The 19,565-nt window shown below is 48.2% G+C and overlaps 4 protein-coding genes across 4 annotated transcripts; 3 read left to right on the forward strand and 1 right to left on the reverse strand.

Annotated features, from left to right (window-relative positions):
* Positions 1–9,336: 9,336 nt before the first annotated feature.
* Positions 9,337–10,819, forward strand: KY384_008007 (uncharacterized protein; the record flags this gene model as incomplete). The annotated part of the gene is made up of 3 exons (XM_044816496.1): positions 9,337–9,805; positions 9,862–9,981; positions 10,035–10,819. 3 exons carry the CDS (start codon positions 9,337–9,339, stop codon positions 10,817–10,819), a joined length of 1,374 nt encoding a protein of 457 aa, XP_044666546.1.
* A 1,086-nt stretch (positions 10,820–11,905) lies between these two features.
* Positions 11,906–12,685, forward strand: KY384_008008 (uncharacterized protein; the record flags this gene model as incomplete). The annotated part of the gene is made up of 1 exon (XM_044816497.1): positions 11,906–12,685. The coding sequence occupies one exon, from the start codon at positions 11,906–11,908 to the stop codon at positions 12,683–12,685; it is 780 nt and encodes a 259-aa protein (XP_044666547.1).
* Positions 12,686–14,011: 1,326 nt separating this feature from the next.
* Positions 14,012–14,925, forward strand: KY384_008009 (uncharacterized protein; the record flags this gene model as incomplete). Its single annotated transcript, XM_044816498.1, has 2 exons — positions 14,012–14,086; positions 14,272–14,925. The coding sequence occupies 2 exons, from the start codon at positions 14,012–14,014 to the stop codon at positions 14,923–14,925; spliced, it is 729 nt and encodes a 242-aa protein (XP_044666548.1).
* A 1,836-nt stretch (positions 14,926–16,761) lies between these two features.
* KY384_008010 (uncharacterized protein) lies at positions 16,762–18,825 on the reverse strand (the record flags this gene model as incomplete). The annotated part of the gene is made up of 2 exons (XM_044816499.1): positions 16,762–17,838; positions 17,944–18,825. The coding sequence occupies 2 exons, from the start codon at positions 18,823–18,825 to the stop codon at positions 16,762–16,764; spliced, it is 1,959 nt and encodes a 652-aa protein (XP_044666549.1).
* Positions 18,826–19,565: the final 740 nt, after the last annotated feature.

The following is a 19,565-nucleotide window of genomic DNA, read 5'->3' on the forward strand; positions in this document are numbered from 1 at the left end:
CTAATGTTCAAAGCTCTTCGGAACTGCGGACATTCTTAAGGAATTTTGTCAGTGAAGGAGTAAGAAAATCTTCTGCACACTTTCATCGCTTCAGGCATCCACCACCCACGCTGTGCCCTCCCGCCTTTGAGTCTTGAATCCGCCGACCTCACTCAATATCGGCATACCCAGTGGTGCCGGTTTCATGAAGGCTCAAAGCAAGTCAGCACTCAAAATTATAAAGAAATTGTTCATCCTTGTGAAGGGGACGGTAACATAATTGCGTCTCTGCCGGCTACTACATGCAGAGTCGGTCCGCGAGTCCCTCTCCGCGCTAACAATTGCTTGAATGTATTAGCGACTCTCTTAAGCATAGCCACCTTTATAGACTATCCAGTTTTCGTCAAGTATTCCACCCTTTCGTAGAAGATCTGCTCAACCTCGATGATAATCGCCTATCCCTCAGCCTTCCATCAACTTCTCCCTCCTCTCATTTCAGACATAGATAGGATCGCCACTGACCTCTCCTTTCACTTATCCTTCTTTCACCCTTTCCCTCACCCTCGTACGACCCCTTCTGCCTCGCTAATTCAGCTTCAATGTCAGTTGTAGTGCACGCGAGAGCGCCTTCTACGATCCTAAACTAGGAGAATATATACGCTATGCGATTTGCGCGATGTAAAAGGCTTGCGAGTGTCGATCCCAGTAGACTTTTGCCTTCTTTCAAGATCTTTCGGAAAGTCAGAGATGTTGTGGGAATACTATAGGTGATGTACTCACGTTGTGGCTTGCAGCGGGCTGGCCAGCTAAACATCGGAAGTAAGAAGGCGGGTCGGCGGAAAGTTGAAGAAGGTGCCTGCATAAGATTCAAGATTGCCAAAACAGACGGGCGCTATTTAGGACTTTTGTAGGGAAGTAGTCAACGTCTGTGCAGCTATGCTAAGCGGTGTCTGCGTGCTAAACCTACGGTGGCGACTAGCTGTGCTAAGAGGTCAGCACACTCTAAAGTCGATAATATACTAATATTCAAAATAGAGGAATGCACGCCGATAGCAACGTGCTATTTGTAGAATCAAAAGTCTAAGAAGTTGAGAATCAAAGGTCAGGTTGAAGATCGAGAGCAGAAGGGCGACAATGGTGCGGGGTAGTGTTCTAATCGTGTCCGCCAAATAGAGCTTAGTGCCACAAACGACATACACACTACAATGCTAGGCTTTCCCACCTTTTATCTCTTATTGCCTATATATTTCTTTGCTTCATTAGTCGAACAGACTCTTAGTCCTATAAACCTATGACCTTATAACATCCGATATAAATACTGCTTGAACAAGAGGTTCAAATGATTCAAGTAGCGTAAGACGAGTATCTTCCCTATAAGAGTCGAGAAGTGTCACAGTAATCGTTAGCCCAAGGTCATAGGTCCATTCTTCTTTTATGCGTCACTATTATTGTAAGAGCTTATCCCTGCCAATTCCTTAACGTCCCGTCTTAGACCCTACTGTATTTTTATTATAGCGGCGAGAAGAACGGGGAGTAATAACTAAGCCTTAGAACGATAAGTGTTATTTGGCTCGTATCAACCTTCAAGAATCTCGACCTCCGCTAGTGATGCAGCAGATTTCGTTGTCTGTATTGTCTCTACGCGTGGCCGCTAGCAGAAGTCCCCTTAGTCACCAGATTTCTCAAGGAAAAATCAAGTATGACAGTGGTGCCCCTTAAGACGTACTTAACCCGAGTCGCTCGTAACTAAAACACAGCCTAATTCGACGCAGATCGTCGGTAGCTTTCATTAAGCCTGTTGGTACGATGTGGTCATCGATTACTCAAGTCTTGCGGGCGGGTTAAGTTTTGTATATTGGGGAAACGCCGTAAAGTACGTTAGCGATATTATCAAATTGATATCATAATACTGTTTTGGTACGCTAAGCACATCTTAGTGTTTGAAGACTACGCTAATATCTCAAAACAGTATACGAGCTTTGTCACAAAGCATAGTTCTACGCTTAGCATAAGTAGAGGTATGCGGATCTGGAGCTTAGACACTCTAGACCTCAACCGGAGCAGACGCCTCGTCTAATCTCTTTGACAAATTATTCTCTGACTCTGTTTTGCACGATGTACTGGCAGGAACAATCTTTGAAGTTGCAAATTCTAGTTACTCTAGTGGGCATGTTAGGGAACATTCTCGTTTTGCGGACTGCAAAGCATCCACGACCGGGAAATACAATACGCCTTGGCGGATCGCCTCGTACAAAATTGTAATGCAATCTCCAATCGTAATCGAACCAGCTGGATACTTTGCCAGTGGCATCGCCTCTAAAGATCCCGGACAGCGTGCATATAGTATTCCCTTATGCAGAAAAGGAACGTTTAGGTCATTACGGACGAAGGAGTATATTCGACTTGCCGCTAAACCTAGGAACGGAGCGGCAGTTCCGTGATCTAGATACTCCGCCAGTATCACCTCGTATACGTTATAGAGTACTTTTGCTGCCTTCTTGGTCCAGCTTAATAGACTTGCAATTACAGGAAAATTGCAATCTTCTTTGAGAAATGGCACAATCGAGCTTTGAAGAGAGGAGGTAACGGAAGCGAATCGTTCGTATACGTCGAACCCTGCTATATTATTCAAAGCTTTGATCAGTGCAGGCCAAAGAATGGGTAGTAGCTCTAAGGCAACTAGTATGGATCCAAGGACATCAAATAGTAAAGAAGTCAAAAGTGCCTTCACCTGCGATAAAAACAGACAATTGAAAGCCCGAATATCGAGCGCCTAGCATACAACTAAAAGGTGCGCCGCGGACAGTTTAAAAAGGATATTAGCTGTAGTGTTGGTATAACGGGTCGAGATCAACGCAAGCGAATTCAATGCTTAATTACCCATTTCTACAGTCTAGACATGTAAGCTAACAAGGTTTGTAAGAAAGCCTAATTCGGAGAGAAGAGACGCCGCTAGTATGTCGACACCTTTTATTAGAAATGACTAAGATAGTGGATTTATAGTCAAATTAGGTAGTAGACCATTATTTATCGCTAAATTTATGGTTTCCGTATATTGAGCGAACAATAGCCGACCGACGGATTGAAGTCCCTGACGCGTCTTCTCCATTGCGGATGTTATGACTTTTGCTTGGAAATCACCCCCGTGGAGTGACGATCCAGCCTGATCAACTAGCGGATTATCAGTTACAGAGTTGCACTCTATTAGAATCTGATTGTACGCCAGAGAACAGTCTTCAAGCACTGGTCCCACCCACTGAGGAGCAGTCCGTATGGAGTATCGGTCTTGTCGAAGCATGCCTGCCGCCGGGCTCTTGGCATTAGAAGTGAGCTGCGAGTCACGAAGGAAAGCAAAGATTGTCTGTGAACACTGGCCCTTTTCGATTTTCAGCTATGTATACTCAGTGATAGGGGTTATTATTCACCTACCTGCCCTGTGTGTGGACGCACCTTGGCGAACAGCGAGTGGAAAGACTCAATGGACCCATTCAAAGCCTCAACGCTCATTGTTGTAAGTACATGGGAGAGGTTCACCAGTCCTAAGATGTCGTGCATAACAAGAGCAGCGACCCCTGAGGAAAAGGCTGTTCCGTTGACAATCGCAAGACCTTCTTTTGCCGCGAGTGATACTGGGGCTAACCCCGCTCGTTCCAAGGCTATCTCTGCAGTAGTCAACTCCTGTTCTGGACCAAAGAGAACCGAGCAGTCACGTTTCCCTTGCAAGCTTGCTGCAATGTAAGATGCTGGACTAAGATCTCCCGATGCTGAAATACTGCCATGGATTGGCACTCTAGGTGTGATGTCGCACCTAAGCATGTCTACGACTCGCTGAACGAGCAAAAGACGAACGTCAGATAATCCACGCATGAGTGAGTTGATGCGGATCAACATGGCCGAGCGAGTCCAAGATTTCGGCATGCAGTTGGTGGACATGGAATCTTCCAATGCAAGCCCCTTCCTGAGACTTTTGGCGTGCTCCTGATTCAGCTGAGAGTCATGTTGCTCTGTCCGTGGATAGTTAATACCGCACTGTAGCATCGAGACTAACGAGACTTGAAGATCTTCAACACAATCTGTCGTTACGTTTGCGCTTCCGCCGAATCCTGTATTAACACCTTCGTGGCATTAGTCTTTCTATACGTCAACGATGAAGGCCAACTTCGTAACCGTAAACGCTTCTACCGTTCTCAAGTTCATGCTTTAGGCAGTCTGAGCTTTCGGCTAATGATCTCAAAGCTCCCGTATCGACAAGCAGTTGCGCATTAAACCTAGCTATGATCAAAATGATACCGTGCTACAGCTCAGGACAGACATACCGAGACAGTGCTACTACATGAGCGAGATTGAGACTGTCTCCCGTGATAGGAATAGGCTGGGATGGACTCTGAACAAAATCCATGAGAAGGCTCCATTCCTTCAAAAATATTGACTCGAGAGGCTGGAGGCTCAATGACATGCTTCAGGATGGTTGAGGGCACTGAATAGATCTTTGATGTTTTGAGTGTCGCAGGAATGTGAGGAAAGTTTGCTCTCGAGACAGATGTTTTTTTCCATCCTGGACTATATATCGATGATCTCCGTAGATCGGGCCTTGTCTGCTTCGTCATTGAGGCACGTCTGAGGCGTCACAAACACAGCTTACCATCGCGCAAGGCTGCTCACATGATGCAATATGAAACTCCGCATGAATCGCCAAACTATAAGAACAGCGCTATAGGTAGGCATGCATACATAAAAAACCTAGGGTCACTTCTCTTGGAAGAAGTAAGGCTATATTCGCGGCGTAGCCTGCTTTTTAAATCCTTCAACACCGTCTTCCTTGCGCTCCAAGCATGAATCCATACTCTACAGATGATCACAGTGCAGCGTGTATCCGAAACCCCGCCACCATGCAATCTTTTGAATATCGTATGCTTGACAAAGACCAGGCTCATGAAGCCTCGCGTGGAGACTGTCCGATTTGACTGGCAACGTATGTGGCTTAATCAAAGAGCACAAATAGTGGACAGTGGTGCAGGGTTGTACATGCTCGACAGTGAGTAACAATACTCTCTATCAGGCCAAGCGGGTGGTTTTAGATTGAATGTGAAGTGTGGACTAGGTGCAAGTGCTGCATATACTCGATTCGCTTGAATGATCGTAGAGTACTAAATATGCAAAAAAAGCTGCATCTCCTACTACCGCGAAATCGTGTTTTTCTTTCAATTAGAATCAAGATGTACTTCTTAGAGCAAATAATTGTGGCGGTTTTGATCTTCTACCAGCTTTTTAAAAGCACAATTTAAGCCTGAAAGGGGCTTTTTAGTTTGACTTATTTGATAATTCGAAATCATGACTACTTCCTTTTCATCAGTTGGGGTCAAGAGATCCATTCAGGACCCTATGACAGGGAGCCCGAGAATATCCAATTTCAGATGGAGGCTACGTGCTCTGCTAATGAGGCCGACTATTTTGAAACATGAGAAACGCATTCACACATGCACAGAGTGTATGTAGCAAGACAAGCACGGCTGTAACGATCATCTGTAAGCGCTTCTATAAAGCATATTGCAAGCCTTGATCAAAACGGTCGGGTTTAGCCTAAGCGCCGAATCTTGCATTACGTCAAATTGACGTGCTTTTGAACGTATATAGCATTCAGAGGGATGGTCTTTGGTCGATTGATTTCATCTCCGTCGCAGGGGTCAATGCCTCCAGATATCCAGGCGTTACTGACAGATACCTTTGGCGGAAGAGCAACGACATTCTCGTCAAGCCTGCGGAAAGGAGCCTTGGCGCGCCTGGTCTCGCTTTCGCTATGCTGCGTCGTATGTTTGCCGGAAGAAGAAACGTTAGACCTGAATTGGTGGCTAAGCCCTCGCATGCTCTTGAAAGTCCTCTGAATAGTCGGTCTGATCACAGGGAGGCATGCGCAAATGATACCGACATTTACCTCGGTAGAGGACCAGAGGAGTGTATCTGCAAAGGCATCTGCGTACATTTGGATTAGCCCAGCGAACAGCCATACGTGGAGGCAGCGCTCTCACATGAAGCATCAGCTTTATTCACCTTTGCAACCGAATGAGTACGGATGATACTGACGGCGCAGACGCTGCAGGTTGCCGTCAGTCTTCAAATCTAGATGATCAAGATTTTACCAGCGTACAATGTTCCTAGCATAAAGACACTGCATAGTCCTGCTTTGCGACTCCTTGAGATCTGCAGTTGCCATACCATTGAGATGGGCATCACAAGTATCACAAAGTCTGCCAACACATTTGGCACGGCCAAGCCCACGAGGTATTTGGTGTAATTGACATGCGTTTGGGGTTTTTGGGAGTACCAAATGCCAGAGATTGGATTTGTCTGGAAGATGCTTGCGAAAAGATTGGCGACGCACCAGAGTATGACAAAGATCTGAACGGCGAAGATGAAAAGTCTGAAGTCTTTTCGAACTCCAAAGAGGCGGAGGTAGAGCAACAATATCGATGTCTTGATCGCTGTGATATGAGGGCCATAAAGAACCTCACTCCCGTAAATGATCTTGCGGAGATGTAAGTTTCCAAAAACACTGTGTGCGTCGAGGGTGCTCGACCTTGTTTTGGGCAACAAGTCGCCTCGCCGTCACTTCTTCTACGTGTTTTCCTACGCCTTTCGATGCAGCTAAAATACGATCGATTAACGACTCGATCGACGGCCTCACTGGAACAACTCACCTTCGAAAGTGAGTGTTGTTGAGCCAACCAAACATATCTGTGGGTATTTCAGCCATATTCTAGAAGTAGCTTCAGCATGCTCCAGGCCATACCCAAGCTAGTACAATACAGGCATCATCCCACCATAATTTCGCAGCCGACATCCATCTTGAGATAAGACGTAAAGATACAGCGAGAGTTGACAAGGAGAACAAGACGGCATTCACAAGTACGACCTCAGTGGTACGATTGTTTTGTTGACTCGCCATCCTGGGAAGACTTCCAGGTCAGTCGTTGAGAGCGAAAGCTCGACAGTAGAGCAAAAGGTGCGTTTAGCCAGACAATCGCAAAGCCGTGGCTTCCCTTAGATGGTAGAACATGACCCGCGAGGAAAGGATCCTCACTGGAGGGCAGACAAGACGATTATCAGCCTAGCAAGAGAAGTTGATCACCCAGTGGCAAGGTACCATTGTAGCACTCGGGTGTAACAGCCATTGAGAATTGCATGAAGTGAGCACGAAGAACGCTGTTACATTGCATGCTGTCGTGTATAACAGTAGCTGGCTACTCTTGTCCCTGTCAAATACCGGACAAGAGCAATCGATCGCCGGATCGACGCCTTGGCTTGCATTAGCCCCGTGCAGATTGAAAGTCTGGCCCTAGCACCTGCATACACACCGGTTCACCATAGGCGCAAGGCCCTGCAGCATTCGCTATCTTGCCTTACCGAGGAGCCACCTTGCAGAGCACGAAGGATCCAGCAGCAGGCTGAATAGGCGACTATATGCCGGGACTTCCCTCGGCAAGAAATGTAATGCCTTATTATCTGTCAGGCGATGCTAGTACGGGCCTATCTCTAGAAAGGCTTTTCTAAGGCGCTTCCTGCGGAGATGTCATGGGCGTCAAGCGGTCCGGTGCGTACCATCCGCCCAACGTAAGTACTTTGATCGTTTCAAACTCAAATGAACGTGAGCCTGTCATATGTGGGAATAGTATCGTTGGCGCGGCAGGAAGCGGGTCCGAAAATTGGTGTGTTTAGGTCTCTTACCGTGCCCTCATGCAAGAAAGTGGGCCTACGGAGAATCCTTGTATGAGTTACCTTCGTAACGCCACTGAATCTAGCTCCCTCAATGTTCTATTTTCTCGTTCCTTTGGAGTGCCGTAGGCGTGCGTTGAACGAACCTTAGCATTTGATAGACGTTAGCCTTGTCGATTAGGCTCTCAGGTCTATAGGCTTATATTCGGGGTAGTCTTTAGGGCATTTGCAGGGTCCGAAAGGATTCACTGCCCTTGAGCTTTTTGGCCAAGAATCTGGGTTAAGTCATCTAATCAGAGAACGAAAACATGACTCGCTCAAAGGCTTTGCTGGCCAGTCTATTTCTATCAGCAGGCTGGACCACTTGCACGGCGGGTCCTCGGCTGCCAATCGTCGACCTCAGTCAGCTATCAATTCCAGAGAGCTAATGCATTCCACATGAGTCAGACAAACGCCTTTATGGCAAAAGGCTTTGGGCACCCAACATCTTTTCAAATGTGCGTTATGCGCAGCCGTCGCTGGGTGAACTCCGGTTCACAAAGCCCAAGCCGCCTCAGGGCCGCAACGAGTGAATTGATGATGGGAGGATTGGGCGAATGCAACATCAATCGATCCACGAACAACTGAAGACCGCGTCTTCTTAGACATCTTCGTGCCTGAGCGTGTTCTCAACTGCCATAAGGCGGAAAACTCACGTGGTTCTCCAGCCTTGGTCTGGATCCAGGGCGGGGGCTACTCGAATGGTGACAAGACCAGCTACGGTAACGGCGCTGGCGTTATTTAGGCAAGTCGGAGAGAAGTGCTAGAAGGGGCCATTGTGATTCTTCTAAACTCCCGAGTGAGAGGCACGCTGCCTTGCGTTGTCTTTGAGCGGAAAGCCGAAGTTGCTAGCTTGGAGCTTTTGGTTGGCTTGCGAGCCCGAGGCTACAACAGAAAGGTACCGCACATGTGGGACTGTACGATCAGCGTCTTGCTTTCGAATGGGTACAGAATTACATACATCTCTTCAGTGGTGATGCTAGTCGAGTAACAATGACGGGAGAGTCAGCCGGGGGGCCGTTCAAGCGTGCACCAAATGACAGCAACAAGGTAGCATCATGCTCATCATCCAGATGGTGTACGAGGCATAGAATCCAGTCAATTATCAAAGTCAAGGGTTAGGAGGAAAGAATGTGCGCCTCGTGCGTGGATACTACCAATCAGTAGTCGTTGATAAGACTATTGCTTTCTCACCGAAGATGTGGCAACAAACTGTTCATGCGACGATCTACGTGCGTTGTACCGCTGTAGAAGGATTGAGAAAGGCTGAACTCATACCTGCAGTGGAGGTTGAGGCTGCGTTGTAAGAAATCGGGCACGTTGCATCCTGCATTAAGTAGGATTCGCCCTGCAGAGCCCATTGGGCTTTGGCGGCGCATTGCGATGTGGCGGGGTTGCGCATGCAGCACGCGCATTGACATGACTCGGAGTGGAAGTAAGGGGAGATCCTTCGGTCTTGATCAATGTTTGCATAAGGCTACCATTGCCTGCTTGCAATACTGCTTTTCTTTCCGTTTGTCAGTAGCACTGGTTTCTTTCTGAAAAATCTCTTCTCTGAGACTCCCAACTTGCAATGTACAGCGGATGCGTACACTAAAAGATTCAACTATGAAATCACATGAAGAGCAGGGCTCGCAGACTCAGCTCGAGTCCACGGCTCAGCCTAATTCAGATAATTCAGATATAGGCCAGTCACCTCCACCACCCCCAGACAAAGGTCTTCAAGCATGGCTCCAGGTTGCGGGTGTTTTCTTCTGCTGGTTCAATTCATGGTCAGGTCACCACAGTCCCAACGGGTTTGATATCCTACTAACGCGAAGGATATTTAGGGGCCTATCGAATGCATTCGGAGTCTTTCAAACTTACTACGAGCAGGAACTGCCCCAAAGTCCTTCCGTCATATCCTGGATTGGCTCGATTCAAGCCCTCTTATTGATTGGGGTTGGTATTCTGGCAGGACCGGCATATGACGCCGGGTTCTTCACGGAGCTCATCTGGACTGGAACAGTACTGGTTCCTTTCGGATTTATGATGACAAGTCTGGCCTCGAAATTTTGGCAGATTATTCTCGCCCAAGGTATGTCTTCTCTAAGCTGGATGACGGAAGGTGTATTAGCTGATGCTCAGGATTAGGGGTAATCGTTGGTATTGGCATGGGCTGTCTGTTCATTCCGTCGGTCTCCATATTGCCACAGTGGTTTTCGCAGAGACGTGTTCTGGCAAATGCGTTAGCTGCAAGCGGTGCTAGCTTTGGTAAGTATCTTGTATAGCTTGAACTTGAATGGTTCTGACTACAGTGATTTCAGGTGGTACCATATATCCGATTCTCCTGTACCGGCTGTTAAACTATACGAGCGTAGGGTTTCCATGGGCTGTTCGAATATTGGGTTTCTTTGCACTTGGAACTAGCCTAGTCTCCTGTGCGCTCTTGAAGGTCCGCTCCACGCCACCAAAACGTCGGCTTCTCTTCGACTTTAAAGCTTATCGGGAGCCCCCATTTGCACTCTACACGATCAGCCTTTTTTTTGCTCTTATCGGAATTTATATCCCTACCTTCTACATTCAACTGCATGCTCTCAAAGCACATTCACCACCTATGGCATCTACGAATATGGCAGCATACATACTTCCGATCTTGAACGCAGGTGCCATCCCAGGACGGATCGTCCCCGGCTTCGTAGCCAACAAGACAGGTGTACTCAATCTATTCAGCTTACTTCTCGCTTGGGCTGGTATTGTAACCTTATGTTGGCCAGCAGTCACGAACTTGGCGGGCTTAATCGTCTACGCACTTGTGTATGGCTTTGCTTTTGGTGGAATTCTATCTTTACCGCCTCCCGCTGTGATGGCTTTGTCGCCGGACCTTGGTGTCGTAGGGACAAGGTTTGGTACGTGTGTATCTCTGGCTAGCTTTGGCGTATTGATAGGGACTCCTATTGGCGGTGCCATCTTGCATAGTAAAAAGACTGACATTACTGACAACTTTCTCGGCCTACAGCTCTTTGCCGGTCTGGTGCTTCTTATTGGCGCCGGAGTCTGTCTGCTTGCCAGATCTATGAAAGTCGGGTGGGAGCTCAAGGGTAAGATCTAAGACGTGAAGATCTTGGTAGATTTTCTGAAAATTATTCTGGCCAGGGTAGTCAAGCGAGCACTGTACCAAGTAATCCTAACGAGAATTGTCGTTTGCCTTATTCCAAAATGCAGGAAACTTGATAAGTGCAAAGGATGTTCCATTGTAAGGGCTCATGAAATCTCTGGCCTGCTCAGCCCCGCAACGTCTTGGCAGTGGTAGGGCTCAACTTAGACCGCTAAGCCGCTTTCGGTTAGCGAATGCGCTTTAATTCCGCGACGTTTTCCTGTACCACTTGAGAGTCTGTTCCTTCATTATCACAACCTTCACCTTCCCGTCAAGCTCCCGCCCCCATTACTACCTCATCTTCTCATGTAGTTAGCCCGCCAGATGTCGAAATCAAATGCTCCTCACTCCCAGCGTCCTTCCTCGTGATCGCAAACGGCGTCGCAGCCAGATCAGTGACAGCTCCTCACTCTCCGAAAACACACGCGCAGGATGCTATCCTCCTAATGCCTGGGACAAACTATCTAAAGTTTATCTTTCCTCTCATGCGATCGAAGAGCACAATCGGAGGACACGCTATTTCGATTACCTTTCCGCTTCGTCCCAATCATCCAAGCAGAGTCCTTCTCCACACCCGAGTACTTCTCCACACGCGACTCTCACGCAGTTTGCCAGGCACGGAGGCCCCGATTTGAGTGACATACGGGGTGTAAGTTGATCATGTTACTGTTGAATTATTTACTAATTCACTGATAGCACGCGATTGTATGCTCAACAGACTCCTCGGCATCAATGGCCCCCAAAGACTCGCAGAATCAGCGCCGAGCCAAGAAGAGAACGCACTCTTGGGAGCCAGAAACTCAAGCATCATCAGCTTATAATCCGCACTTTGAGCGTATTCTAATAGATAATAACATCTACCCAGCATTCAGTCCATGTGGCGGTGCAACCAAGGGCTGTTTGGAAACTCCCAAAGACTTGGCAGAGATTCAAAGACAACTTATGGAGCCTCGTCGATCTCTATCACCAACTCAGTTCACAGACGAAAATTTTCAGCAATAGCAGAAGACGCATATTGATGCACACTCGGAAGATAAAGTTATGAGCAAGTCTTTTCCGGTTGTCACAGGGAATTCGGATATTCCAAACGAAACCAATGTTCGGCTAAACAGGCTGGAACCCCTCGTTGAAACTGACAGGTTAAGTGCCGCGCAGCCTAATTTTTGGGATGGAAATGCTCCTAATGATCTTGATCTAAAGGTCCGTAAGTCGTTGACTGGGTATATCGTACCGTCGGGGAAGCCCAACGCGCCATGCTTGCCGAATTTCTTTGCAGAGGGGAAGGGACCCGCCGGCAACTCTGACATCTGTAGACGGCAAACGTTTTATGATGGAGCACTGGGAGAGCGGGCAATGAACGCTCTGATGAACTATGCCGATCCTAGCGAAATATACGATTATGCACGCACATTCGTATGCACTTTCCACGGGGTTGACGCAACTTTAGCGATAAATTGTCTTTATCGCTCGGGGATCCGCGCAGCAAGTAGCAAGATACAGAAGATACATATTCATATGCACTATCTAGGAGCATTCGCTATGATAGGATCTGCCGATACTTTCCGCAAAGGAGCTATAATGTTCCGAAATACGCGGCTCCTAGCCAAAAAACACAGGGACAATATGATCGAGAAAGCGAATAGAAAATCCGCCGGCAAGTCTTACAAGAGCAATTCAGGCTCCTCCCTTCCCGCGCAGACTTCTGTGTCATTTGGTTCCAATGCGAGCGGCTCGAGTAATGCGACTGTCACAGATGAGCTCTCCCCTGAGTATGAAGCAAGGAAAAAAGCGCGCTTGGAGCAAGGTGGTGAGGGCAGGTGACGAATTGCGCAAGGGAGAGAAAATATTACTACGAAGGGGATAGAGGATTGTGTGCACGCGCGTGCATTTCTTGATTGCCGGATGATCAGTACGGCACAAGAGAGTCGCCATTCATTTCTAGCGTGGAATATCAGTACCCACATAGGGAACGATTATGTAGAGCATCCATATTCCCCATTATTAGCATAAGCATTTCTAGATACCCAGAACAGACGAGTTCAAATAGCTGAGAGCCTACCATACTACTTGCCGCATTGCATGTAATACAATCGCAACTGTGTGAGTAATCCTAGCGACTACAAGCACTCCATTCTTAGCAAGTCTTCATTTGCGACAACGTGTATTAATTTTAAACTACCTATAAAGATCTGAAATGAGGCTAGTGGGAGCAGAAACCACTTCATTGATAACATATACTCTGTCGTGACCTTGAAAATACGACTGGACCGATGGCAAGATATTATCCAAATTCAGCCGGCATACCGTATCTTGAATGCCAATATGATTTGCAAGACAACAAATCATATTCACGCTACGCAGATAATTATTGCTATTCTCTCTCTATACTAATGTTGGGGGATGGGGAAATGCTAGTGCTGCAAGCCTTGCATTCACTAATTTGAAACCCAGTCGTTTCTCTGCCAGCGATAGCTGTTTAATAAGACGCGTTTGCCTCGGGAAAGGAAGAAGAGGGTAGCTGTCATGACTTTACGCGCACATGCCATGCTTCTCTGATCGTCCGCGGGAGAAGAAGCCTGTGGACTTAATTAAAACCCTACAACCCTCGGCTCTGCAACTAGTAGTAATGCGTATCTATACGTCTCCGAGGGAATAAGCCCAATCCATGCTAACTTCAACAAGTTTCCAGACGAGCTAAAGATGTACTGTATAACAATCTAGTCGAAGATTGGCTCTTGATCTGACATCGCTAAATAAAGAAAATGGAGTGGGATTTTAGTATCGCTCCAAAACCCTAAGCGTTATCACCTGCAGAAAGAGTCACAAGCATTAGAAAGCTTAGAATTACCAGATAACTGTAGTCATAAGCCCTGCGGAACATTGTATTCAAGAATAGAATAAGGCTCGTAGATTTGTTTGAGGCTGAATTGGGACGGGCCATTCAAGCGCATCATCTCACTAGAGCTACAATTATAAACACGGGTCACACAGTGATTACAATAGCCATATACAATGTTATGAGCACGTATCTCGAATGGAATCCTGCATGAGCATCATACATTGCAACAATGAGACTATTAGTGCTATCCTCCATTTCACTTTGCTTTCTCCACTTTCAAGGTATTCGAGCACTCACGCTACCGCCAAATGCACCTGTTTGTAGTTTCCGCTCTAGCACAAACCCCGTGGCACCATCAGTGCAACAAATCCGAAGGCGAGTCAGTACGCAGCCGAAAATCCGCCGAAGACAACAGCAAAACAGCATCAATATCAACGTCAATATCATTGCCATCGTTGCGGACAAGGCAGATAGCGTCAAGAAAGATGTCATAGATGAGCAGGTCTTCAATCGTCCCTACCTGTTCTCTACCAAGTACTTTGCAAGAAGCTAACATATTACCCTGCAGATGCGCGTAATCAACGCAGCCTACAACCCGCACTCCATAACCTTCACCCTCTCAAACTTCACGAACCAAATCGACCCCCGCTCCGCAAACCTCGCCGAGTACGAAATCAACTACACACGTGCCGGCGACTGGACGACCCTCTCCATCCTCTTCATCCCGAACCTCGAACAGATCACGGGCGCCGCAGGCGCATGCACCTATCCCTTCCCACCGGAGAATCTGCCGCAAGTACTATTGCGCCCCGAAAGCGACATTGTCAACGACCGCTGCCTCATCGACATGGCCCTCCTCCCGGGCGGCCACCGCTGGAACCAGACCGAGGGCGGATACCACCCGAACCCGGATCCGAAGATCAAAGTGGAGCTGTATGGGCAAGTGCCGAAGAAAGCGGAGGGCAAGATCGCGGTGCATGAGATTGGGCATTGGATGGGCCTGCTGCATCCTTGGGGGGTGGACAATCTCGGTGGTAGTCAAGAGAGTTTAAGTCAGAGCGTCTTCCCCTGCGACGGGCCGGGGGATTATGTGGATGATACGCCCGCCCAGAGCAGGAAGTGGGCGGATTGTCCGGATCCGTGGACGAATAGTTGTCCGAAGCAGCATAAGGGCCCGGATGATTTGAGGAATTTTATGGGGTATGCGGATGATAAGTGGTGAGTGTCAAGATGGCGCTTGGGAAGGAGGTTATGAGCCGATAATGATGTGCGCGATTAGTATGGATCATTTTACGCCTGGACAGGCGAGGAGGATGCATGATATGTTTGGGAAGTTGAGGAGGGATCGTGCGGGGCAAGCGGGTAATGGGACTGCTGTGCAGTGAAAGAGAGGAGAATGTCGTCGCTGGGCTTGCTTACTCTGCGATTTCAGAGCTATTTGATAGCTGTTGTAGCGGGTCATTGTATGATCCTTGAACAATCGAGTCACCGCGCGGTCTAGGCTCAGAGACGATGCAAAGCAGGGAGAAGGCCACATTGTGTTTGTGTCTTGCGTGGATTTAGACAACGCATCCGGAATCGAGGCTACTTTCATCTCCTCTTTCTCGATCAGGTTATTGCGTACACTCAAATAGTCCGCTGCCACTCAATCGATGAGATGACATGCGGCTTGCTATCTAATTCAGCACATAACAAAGAAGTGGCGACATCAGAGTTATAGTACCTACCATATCTGCAAAAGTTTGGAAAGGAGCGAAAACAAATTCATAGAGCGAGCGTGGGTATCAGAAAACTTCGAGGATGCTTTTTTCGGAGCTGGACTAAACTTGATCTCCTTTCCATGGTTAGGAGTTAGTCCGCTGTCTCTACTTTCGTTTTCTAGAAAACATCAGCGCTTTTGTCCCTACGCGGTCTTCGACTTGGATAGTTGGTCTATATAGTAAGGAGGAAGAAGACACATCTCAGGTGTCGAGCCGTGGCGGGCTAGGCTACCTTTCCAGAACCCGATAGGCAGTGCCTCGCTGCTCTATGATTCTTGCTTAGCTAGTCCTGTATCGCCTGCAAGCGCCACTATCGGCGTGCGAGGTTAGCATAGGACGCTTAGACCGCATTTTCATCATTTGCCATCTCTTCCTCCTTCTATATGAGCAAACCCCTTGAATTAAGCGAAGCATGAATCATCTGCCGAGAAGACGATAAGACCAGGTCGGTGATAGTCGTCGTACCTCACATACCCCTCCACATACAAAGGTACTGAGTCACGTACATGCTGTAGCGAGTCGAACGTCACTATCCCCCACCATCTACATCCTCTACAGCTTTATCAACACAAACACACCTCGCACCACGCATATTCGTCAATTCTCGAAGTACAACCACCCCCCCCCGCACCATCTTAGAACCACATACGCAATAACCCACACATCTATCTACACCTCGCAGAACCAGTAAACATCATCACTCACACTTCATAAACAAGTCTCTTCTCATCTCCTCCAAGAAAGCGCTTAACGACATGTCATAGATAGACCTCCGACTCCTCATCCCTATTATTGCTCTGCAATTTACATTTCACAGCTTGCGCTAGCGGGAACTTGGTTGAGCAATGGGATTGGTCGCGAGTCCATCCTGAGCAGACCAAGATATTTGATGTGACGTGGTAAGGTAGGACTTGTAATGTAAATGTAAAATAAAGGGAGGCTTAGCAAGCACGTGACTCCGCGTGTACGAGCGCGTTCCCCCGGGAAAACAACGCGGACGGTTGCTCTTTCCTTCAGGAAAATAGGCACCTTGGAGGCATATTCATACTCAGAATTCATGCATTCATATCTAGCAATAAGCTCAATGAGTCTGTCTATTCTGGCTTCGTCCCCGCTCTCATCTAGGTATCACAGTATGGCATGCAATGCAAACATAACAATCCTCTATCCCTGGGGGTATCACGAAAAAGCACGCTCGCTCCGTTTCGCAAGTCTGTCCATCCATCCATACAATATCAAAACATCAATCCGGCACGCTATGCAAACTCACAATAGAAAAAATCGCACCAAGCATCCACTCAAGCCGCGACCTTAAGGCGTTGAGACCTCCGCATGATCACGCCTGTCCCGACTTTGCCGTCGGCCCTCCCAGTCTCGGACTTCATCTTCTTGTTCGGACTACTCTCCTGCAACGGCAATTTCCTCGTCTTGCTCTGCTGTTCCCTTGCCTTATCAAAGTCCGCAGGTACGATTCGGGAGTGGGAGAAGTCAATCACCAGCATCCTCTGCTCTTGCTCATTCCAGAGCACGTTGCGGGACTCGACATCATCATGAATTACGCCTTTCTTGCGTATCATTGCCACGAGATCCCGTACTTCCGAAGTGTATACGTCGCAAGGATTTTCTAGAGGCTCCCCCGCATAAGAGAGGAGCAGAAAATGGCAGATTTGGTCGATCCCGACTCCGATGCGGAAGCGGTGGTATGAAGCGAAATCTCCGAGGTAAATTGGCACAACGCGCCCTTGGAGCGACGCGAGATGTCTGTAGATACGTGCTTCGTGGAATAGAGGTGCGAGGAGCTCCTCAATCGTGCCTTTACCGACAAAGACATAGCCATGTGAGAGGAGGGCCATTTTGAACAGATACCCGCAAGCACCCTTGATGCCGAGTTCGTAGCAACCAGCATCAGGATTGTCTTTGAGTTGTAAGTAGAGCAGGCGGACGAGCTGCGGCGCGGAAATGGAGTGTTGTTGTGACTCTGTAGCATGGTGTAGAGCGAAGTTCGGACAAGTGCGATCGGCAGGAAGTCCGAAAGCTAGCCCTTGAAGACAAGCCTGTGTGCAGTATGCCGCATTTTCCATTGATCGTTGTTTGGTATGCTGCTGCTGCTGATTTACAGCTGTCTCTGAATTCGACTTTTTCCTCCGATCATTCCATCGCGTCCCCAAAGAAGCTGACCCCTCGCGGAATTTGTTGGGCGTCCTTTTTGGCCCATCATCAGGATCCTCCGGGTCTCTTACTGTGGCTTGGCTATCGTTGCAGCCACCACTGCTGCCTTTGACTCGCTTCCGAGAGTTTGACCCGGGCCATGGCAAGTGGAGCTCTGGTTTTTCGGCACTTTCGGGAATATTTTCCAATTGATCATTCGCGTCGTACTAGAAATGGTCTAATCGTTTCTCTGCCTCCGTCAACCACTCATTCGAGTGTTGCTCCTTGAAAAGCTTGTAGACCATTAAGCACCAGCCAAGAACTTGGCACACTGCAGTTTTACAAAGCTCGAAACCAGGTTCGGCGCTGCGAGGCAGTTCCCCTGGCACACTCAAATACCAATTCAGCGTGGTTGGCTGATCTTTTGGAACCTGCAGCCAGATATAAGCCTGACCTGTTGTGAGGTAGGAATATTTCACCCGAGCATTTACCATCTTATCGTAGATCTGCGTCAGAGTTAGTGCAACAATTTGATGAGCGCGAGAGTCGAATTCCTCCCCTGTCTCTTCAAGCAGTCGCTTCTTGGAACCCCGAGGCGGTAGCTTGACATTATCGAGAATCTCTGGCTTGATGTGCTGGAGCTTGAGGAGGCCCCGTCGAAGGACATTGGCAGTCACCTTATGAGGCGGCTTATACTCCATGACGAACATTAGCCCATTCTGTTCATCAGCAAATTTCTTCACGCATATCTGATCTGAAGCAACATAGGCTGTTCCTTGAGCCTGATTAGAAGATTTGCGAGCGTTGGCATGGTTTGTAGGTTCTCCTAGAGCTGATCGTGGTGGAGATGGTGTACGGGGTGGCTGAGAAGCCATTTCAGATTCCTTCAGTTGCCTCTCGTGATTCATAGAGCGAATCTTGTGCTCGACCTTTGTTTGCTCCCGAGCTTCTGGTAATTCGCATATCTTTGCGAGAATCTCCATCACATGTTGTTCGACAGCTGTATGCACCCAGTACTCTGCACAGCGTTCAGACGCGACAACCATATTACCTAGACGCCTCGCTTCACCCATTATTTCTGTCAAATTCGCAAAGTAGCGGCGGTCACCATTTGTGCGAGGCTTCAGTACACTCAAAGCTTCATCAATGAACGTGGCATGAAGTTCGCGGAGGTGAGAAGACTCCTGAACGGTGTTTGGGTATAGCTTTTTCATTGCTGAGGTCAATCCCTATGTGCCATCTTTTGGGGACTTGGGGAGTGTAAGAGACAGTTGCAGAAGATCATGACAGTTGCTCAAGGTCTCATTGGTATCAAGATCCCGGGTTTTCTCGCGCTCTTGGTCAAGTTCGGCTCCCTTCTGTTCGAGTTCCGCCCCCTTCTGTTCAAGTTCCGCTCCCTTTTGTGCAAGTTGTGCCCTAAGCTTGATGAGTTCCTGATCCCGAGGATCCTCCATCTGGTGCGGCCAGGATTTGCTGCCAAGATCTGGAGATCTCTGGTCGATGTCTGTCGTAGTGTTTGCGTATTTCTCCCGAAGATATAGCAGAGATTGTGTATGTAGTGTCACACAACGCGACACCAGGCGCACTGCTGCCTGCCCAACTACAGCCTTCCCTTGTTCGGAACTTTCGTAGATCTTGTACGATATGGGTCATCTTTTGCAGCCAGTCTTTGAGGATTGAGGACGCCGCGTGGGCGTGATCATCCAAACGCGAGGCGGATTGAGAATGGTTCTGGGGAGGGGAGCGGAGGCAGATGGAATCGAGCGCTGAGGGATCCTAGGCGAAGGTAGACAGTGTTAGAGGCATTCTCTATAGGTGGTAGGCACCTGGAAGGGAAGGGGTGGAGGGGTCGCAATAGACTCACGTAACGCGCTTTCTTGACGCGTCGGCACCACGCGGGGTCACACGGTGCGAGCGGTGGGCATGAGCCCGATACTTGATGTTGCCAAATCAA

This window comes from Bacidia gigantensis, assembly GCF_019456465.1.
Source record: "Bacidia gigantensis strain McMullin 20006 chromosome Unknown contig_283, whole genome shotgun sequence".
NCBI lineage: Eukaryota > Fungi > Ascomycota > Lecanoromycetes > Lecanorales > Ramalinaceae > Bacidia > Bacidia gigantensis.